At 40.0% G+C, this 7,090-nt stretch overlaps 1 protein-coding gene across 1 annotated transcript; it reads left to right on the top strand.

Moving 5' to 3' along the window:
• Positions 1 to 717: 717 nt before the first annotated feature.
• Positions 718 to 6,792, top strand: LOC129761204 (uncharacterized). Its single transcript, XM_055758919.1, has 2 exons — positions 718 to 1,384; positions 6,381 to 6,792. Exons 1-2 carry the CDS (start codon positions 872 to 874, stop codon positions 6,783 to 6,785), a joined length of 918 nt encoding a protein of 305 aa, XP_055614894.1. The 5' UTR covers positions 718 to 871; the 3' UTR covers positions 6,786 to 6,792.
• Positions 6,793 to 7,090: the final 298 nt, after the last annotated feature.

Raw genomic sequence — 7,090 nt, 5'->3', positions numbered from 1 at the left:
CAACCTTTTAATTAACGGTCATTATACAAATGATCGGAAAACTATAGCAGAGGCTTTCGGAGATTTCTTTGCCTCCACCTCATCCAACCAAAGCTTCGATACTACCTTCCAAACCCGCAAGGCAGAATGCGAAAAAATCCCCATTGATTTTAACACCGACGCAAATTTTGACTTCAATAAAACTATTTCCCTCAAAGAACTAGAATGGGCCTTAAACAAAGCAACACGCGGCTCCACTGGACCAGATGATATCAGCTACCCAATGCTGAAAAACCTACCCTATCTTGGGAAAAAAGTTCTTTTAAAACTTTACAACAACGTATGGAACAGTGGAATTTTCCCAAATTGCTGGAAAGAGGGCCTAATGGTCTCCCTGCCTAAACCAGACAAAAATAATCACCTGCTGGACAACTTCCGTCCCATCACTCTTCTGAGTTGCATAGGTAAAATCATGGAGAAAATTATCAACCGGCGCTTAACGACCTGCGGTGTGCTTCACATCGCAGCCAAACTGGCCACACTTTATTTCAGCAACGCCTTCAGTGACAGATCTGTGAACTAATTTCATTCTTGTTGGGACGCGTCCATTTTCCCCCCGTTTTGTATTCCGCGTCACTTTTATTCACGCAATAAAAGCTATACTGAGTTTCATTCCGATAATCTTTCGCTATTTGGTTTCGTGCACTTCATTGGTGACCCCGACGTGATTGACGATTTCGACTATTTTCCATAAGTAAGGAAACACACAAATAATCACACTTGGGCGCAACCGGCTGTGTGTCAATATTTTTTCTTATCGTTCCATTACGTCATCATCCGGACTGCCACACATAAAAAACTTCGCCGAGGCGCCCATCGGTAGCACCCAAAGATGTCGAATGAGCAACGTCTGGAAGAAGAGATTGCCCGTTTGCAAGAATTGTTGGGAACACAAGCAATCACTACGAATAACGCAGCTGCTACGAACAACGTACCCGACGGTCCAATGGCTGTGAATAAAATCGGCATCAAAGTGGGACCTTTCTGGAAGCGCGACCCCATCCTCTGGTTCGCCCAAATTGAAGCGGAATTTACACTAGCCGGAATTATTAGAGAGGATACTCGATATTACCACGTCCTAGCAGGTATCGATTCGGAAATCCTCGCGTGCTGCTCAGACATTATTCGAGACCCACCTGCCGACGATAAATACACTAAAATTAAGGAAAGAATTATCCAAGAGTACAGTACGAGTGAACAGAACCGTATGCAGCAGCTATTACGAGGATGTGAACTAGGAGATCGCAAGCCTTCTCAGCTTCTACGTGAGATGAGGGATCTTGCCAGAGACGTTATCACTGACGAAAAAACAGGAAGTGGGTTATATCTATGGTATAACCGCAAGGGTGACGTAGGACTCTCGTTGATATAGAGATCATTTGTATGAAGTTGAATCTGAATTCATTCTGAATGAATGAATATTTGGAGAACTTCGAAAACGAGAGCGTTACGTTGGAGGCACAAGGTTTTATGCATCCAATATTGGATACGGAAATATCCTACTGATGGGGAAGAATAATCTTCAGAAGCTATCCTGTTGATTGCGATTGATTGAAAAACCACAAAACCAAATGTATTTGGTCACAGTGTTACATGGATAGAAAACATTCAATTAAACTCTTTCACATGAATATATTTTGAAAATTCCCAGAGGAACTGGCAGATTATTTTCAGTAACGATTAGTTATTTCCACATTTTCCTCGATACTGGAAGCCCACCAGTGGTTAATTCCAACTCGATAACCACCTGTTAATAGCACTTGATTGAAACATATTTGGTCACAGTGTTACATGGATAGAAAACATTCAATTAAATTCTTTCACGTGAATATATTTTGAAAATTCCCAGAGGAACTGGCAGATTATTTTCAGTAACGATTAGATATTTCCACATTTTCCTCGATACTGGAAGCCCACCAGTGGTTAATGCCAACTCGATAACCACCTGTTAATAGCACTTGATTGAAACATATTTGGTCACAGTGTTACATGGATAGAAAACATTCAATTAAACTCTTTCACATGAATATACTTTGAAAATTCCCAAAGGAACTGGCAGATTATTTTCAGTAACGATTAGTTATTTCCACATTTTCCTCGATACTGGAAGCCCACCAGTGGTTAATACCAACTCGATAACCACCTGTTAATAGCACTTGATTGAAACATATTTGGTCACAGTGTTACATGGATAGAAAACATTCAATTAAACTCTTTCACATGAATATATTTTGAAAATTCCCAAAGGAACTGGCAGATTATTTTCCAGCAATGATTAGATCTTTCCGGAACTTTCTCGATGCTGAATGGCATCCTAACGAAAAGAGTTCTGCGCGTGTATGTGTCGATCCTTCGCCGTCCACCTCCTCCAGCACGTTAGGCAACGATGTTGTCTTGTCGATGTCCTCACGAAAAATGAATGTGTCTCACCACCAGAATATCGCTTAAGTATGCTTTTTGTGTGTGATTAAATCGAGAGAAGGTGTGGTTTACAATGGCAATTTGGAAGGCAAACTAGAGGGGAATGAACTCTCTGAGCTCGGAACTTTCGGCGACTGAGCAATAATCGATTGCGGGCGCATACAATATTGGATACGGAAATATCCTACTGATGGGGAAGAATAATCTTCTGAAGCTATCCTGTTAATTGCGATTGATTGAAAAACCACAAAACCAAATGTATTTGGTCACAGTGTTACATGGATAGAAAACATTCAATTAAACTCTTTCACATGAATATATTTTGAAAATTCCCAAAGGAACTGGCAGATTATTTTCAGTAACGATTAGATATTCCCACATTTTCCTCGGTACTGGAAGCCCACCAGTGGTTAATGCCAACTCGATAACCACCTGTTAATAGCACTTGATTGAAACATATTTGGTCACAGTGTAACATGGATAGAAAACATTCAATTAAACTCTTTCACATGAATATATTTTGAAAATTCCCAGAGGAACTGGCAGATTATTTTCAGTAACGATTAGTTATTTCCACATTTTCCTCGATACTGGAAGAAGCCCACCAGTGGTTAATGCCAACTCGATAACCACCTGTTAATAGCACTTGATTGAAACATATTTGGTCACAGTGTTACATGGATAGAAAACATTCAATTAAATTCTTTCACATGAATATATTTTGAAAATTCCCAAAGGAACTGGCAGATTATTTTCAGTAACGATTAGATATTTCCACATTTTCCTCGATACTGGAAGCCCACCAGTGGTTAATGCCAACTCGATAACCACCTGTTAATAGCACTTGATTGAAACATATTTGGTCACAGTGTAACATGGATAGAAAACATTCAATTAAACTCTTTCACATGAATATATTTTGAAAATTCCCAGAGGAACTGGCAGATTATTTTCAGTAACGATTAGATATTCCAACATTTTCCTCGATACTGGAAGCCCACCAGTGGTTAATACCAACTCGATAACCACCTGTTAATAGCACTTGGTTGAAACATATTTGATCACAGTGTAACATGGATAGAAAACATTCAATTAAACTCTTTCACATGAATATATTTTGAAAATTCCCAAAGGAACTGGCAGATTATTTTCCAGCAATGATTAGATCTTTCCGGAACTTTCTCGATGCTGAATGGCATCCTAACGGAAAGAGTTCTGCGCGTGTATGTGTCGATCCTTCGCCGTCCACCTCCTCCAGCACGTTAGGCAACGATGTTGTCTTGTCGATGTCCTCACGAAAAATGAATGTGTCTCACCACCAGAATATCGCTTAAGTATGCTTTTTGTGTGTGATTGAATCGAGAGAAGGTGTGGTTTACGATGGCAATTTGGAAGGCATACTAGAGGGGAATGAACTCTCTGAGCTCGGAACTTTCGGCGACTGAGCAATAATCGATTGCGGGCGCATACAATATTGGATACGGAAATATCCTACTGATGTGGAAGAATAATCTTCTGAAGCTATCCTGTTAATTGCGATTGATTGAAAAACCACAAAACCAAATGTATTTGGTCACAGTGTTACATGGATAGAAAACATTCAATTAAACTCTTTCACATGAATATATTTTGAAAATTCCCAAAGGAACTGGCAGATTATTTTCAGTAACGATTAGATATTTCCACATTTTCCTCGATACTGGAAGCCCACCAGTGGTTAATGCCAACTCGATAACCACCTGTTAATAGCACTTGATTGAAACATATTTGGTCACAGTGTAACATGGATAGAAAACGTTCAATTAAACTCTTTCACATGAATATATTTTGAAAATTCCCAGAGGAACTGGCAGATTATTTTCAGTAACGATTAGTTATTTCCACATTTTCCTCGATACTGGAAGAAGCCCACCAGTGGTTAATGCCAACTCGATAACCACCTGTTAATAGCACTTTATTGAAACATATTTGGTCACAGTGTTACATGGATAGAAAACATTCAATTAAATTCTTTCACATGAATATATTTTGAAAATTCCCAAAGGAACTGGCAGATTATTTTCAGTAACGATTAGATATTTCCACATTTTCCTCGATACTGGAAGCCCACCAGTGGTTAATGCCAACTCGATAACCACCTGTTAATAGCACTTGGTTGAAACATATTTGGTCACACTGTAACGTGGATAGAAAACATTCAATTAAACTCTTTCACATGAATATATTTTGAAAATTCCCAAAGGAACTGGCAGATTATTTTCCAGCAATGATTAGATCTTTCCGGAACTTTCTCGATGCTGAATGGCATCCTAACGGAAAGAGTTCTGCGCGTGTATGTGTCGATCCTTCGCCGTCCACCTCCTCCAGCACGTTAGGCAACGATGTTGTCTTGTCGATGTCCTCACGAAAAATGAATGTGTCTCACCACCAGAATATCGCTTAAGTATGCTTTTTGTGTGTGATTGAATCGAGAGAAGGTGTGGTTTACGATGGCAATTTGGAAGGCAAACTAGAGGGGAATGAACTCTCTGAGCTGGGAACTTTCGGCGACTGAGCAATAATCGATTTCGGGCGCATACAATATTGGATACGGAAATATCCTACTGATGGGGAAGAATAATCTTCTGAAGCTATCCTGTTAATTGCGATTGATTGAAAAGCCACAAAACCAAATGTATTTGGTCACAGTGTTACATGGATACAAAACATTCAATTAAACTCTTTCACATGAATATATTTTGAAAATTCCCAAAGGAACTGGCAGATTATTTTCAGTAACGATTAGATATTTCCACATTTTCCTCGATACTGGAAGCCTACCATTGGTTAATGCCAACTCGATAACCACCTGTTAATAGCACTTGATTGAAACATATTTGGTCACAGTGTAACATGGATAGAAAACATTCAATCAAACTCTTTCACATGAATATATTTTGAAAATTCCCAAAGTAACTGGCAGATTATTTTCAGTAACGATTAGATATTTCCACATTTTCCTCGATACTGGAAGCCCACCAGTGGTTAATGCCAACTCGATAACCACCTGTTAATAGCACTTGATTGAAACATATTTGGTCACAGTGTTACATGGATAGAAAACATTCAATTAAACTCTTTCACATGAATATATTTTGAAAATTCCCAAAGGAACTGGCAGATTATTTTAAGTAACGATTAGATATTTCCACATTTTCCTCGATACTGGAAGCCCACCAGTGGTTAATGCCAACTCGATAACAACCTGTTAATTGCACTTGATTGAAACATATTTGGTCACAGTGTAACATGGATAGAAAACATTCAATTAAACTCTTTCACATGAATATATTTTGAAAATTCCCAGAGGAACTGGCAGATTATTCTCAGTAACGATTAGATATTTCCACATTTTCCTCGATACTGGAAGCCCACCAGTGGTTAATGCCAACTCGATAACCACCTGTTAATAGCCGCGCGTGTATGTGTGTGTAGCAATGTCTTCCCAGGGAACCGTTTGTGGCATCACTCTCCTCCTGATAGATTCCCTTCTGGCCTATGGTGCACAAACAGGCTCTTGGTGACACCGTTCATCCGCGCTTTCATGATAAATAAAGAGCTTCACCGCAACAGCGACAACATGCTCCAATCGCTGTTCAATTAGAACTGAGTGGATTTCCGAGCGCCGCTCGCTTATATACCGATTGGTGATTTCAATAGCCTGTTTTGAAAGCAATTTTAAGACTATTGAAACAAGTTTTTGGATCAAAAAGTAACAAGTATATAACGCGTAGACATTTTATCTTTCGAATGAAGTGTTTATCATACCATTTCGTTCAGTTGTTTAGGAGCTATTAACGCTCAAAATCTCGGTCTCCGGCGTAACGCTTTCGTTTTCGAAACTTTGATTTTACACCCCGGTATAGAAATGAAAGACGTAGTCCTACGTCAAAATTATCAAATCTCTGTGGATGCAGCAGTTACCCGAAACCACCCAAGCCGTTCTTAAAGTATCAGAAACTACACTCCAACTATCACAGCTAGCCGAACAAGCCGACAAGCTTGCAGACATCACCAGGAACCGTGTTGCATCGTCCGTAACAGCTTCGCCAGACAGCACTAACGAGATAGGCTTGGCGGAATTACGAACACGAATCTCCGAAATTTCAAACGAGCTGGCCGCATTCCGTCAAGAACGCAGCAGATCTCGCAACAGAAGTTTCAACAGAGAGCAAAGCTTTCGGAGCGGCTCTCGAGAATATCACCCGTATTGTTACTACCACAGAAAGTTCGGAGCAAATGCAAAGAACTGCCGAGAGCCTTGTCAGTTCAAATCAAAAAACTAGATCAGCTGCAATCGGCGACGGGCGAATGCGGCGTAGTCAGTCAATCCCGTCTAATAATCCACGATCCGACAACTAACTACAAATTTCTGATTGATACCGGCGCGGATCTGTCAGTTCTGCCATGTTCATCACTCCAGAAACTAAAACCAACCCCAGGAATGAACTTGTATGCCGCCAACGGCACCCGCATCGCAACTTATGGTATTGAAGTTTGCAAACCAACTTTTGGTCTTCGCAGAAATTTCCCATGGCGGTTCGTACTAGCTGATGTAACGTCTCCAATACTAGGGGCAGATTTCCTAAAA

Source organism: Toxorhynchites rutilus, chromosome 1 (genome assembly GCF_029784135.1).
Source record: "Toxorhynchites rutilus septentrionalis strain SRP chromosome 1, ASM2978413v1, whole genome shotgun sequence".
NCBI lineage: Eukaryota > Metazoa > Arthropoda > Insecta > Diptera > Culicidae > Toxorhynchites > Toxorhynchites rutilus.
The sequence above is the reverse complement of the archived record's forward strand: the minus strand, read 5'-3'. Positions and strand labels throughout refer to the sequence as shown.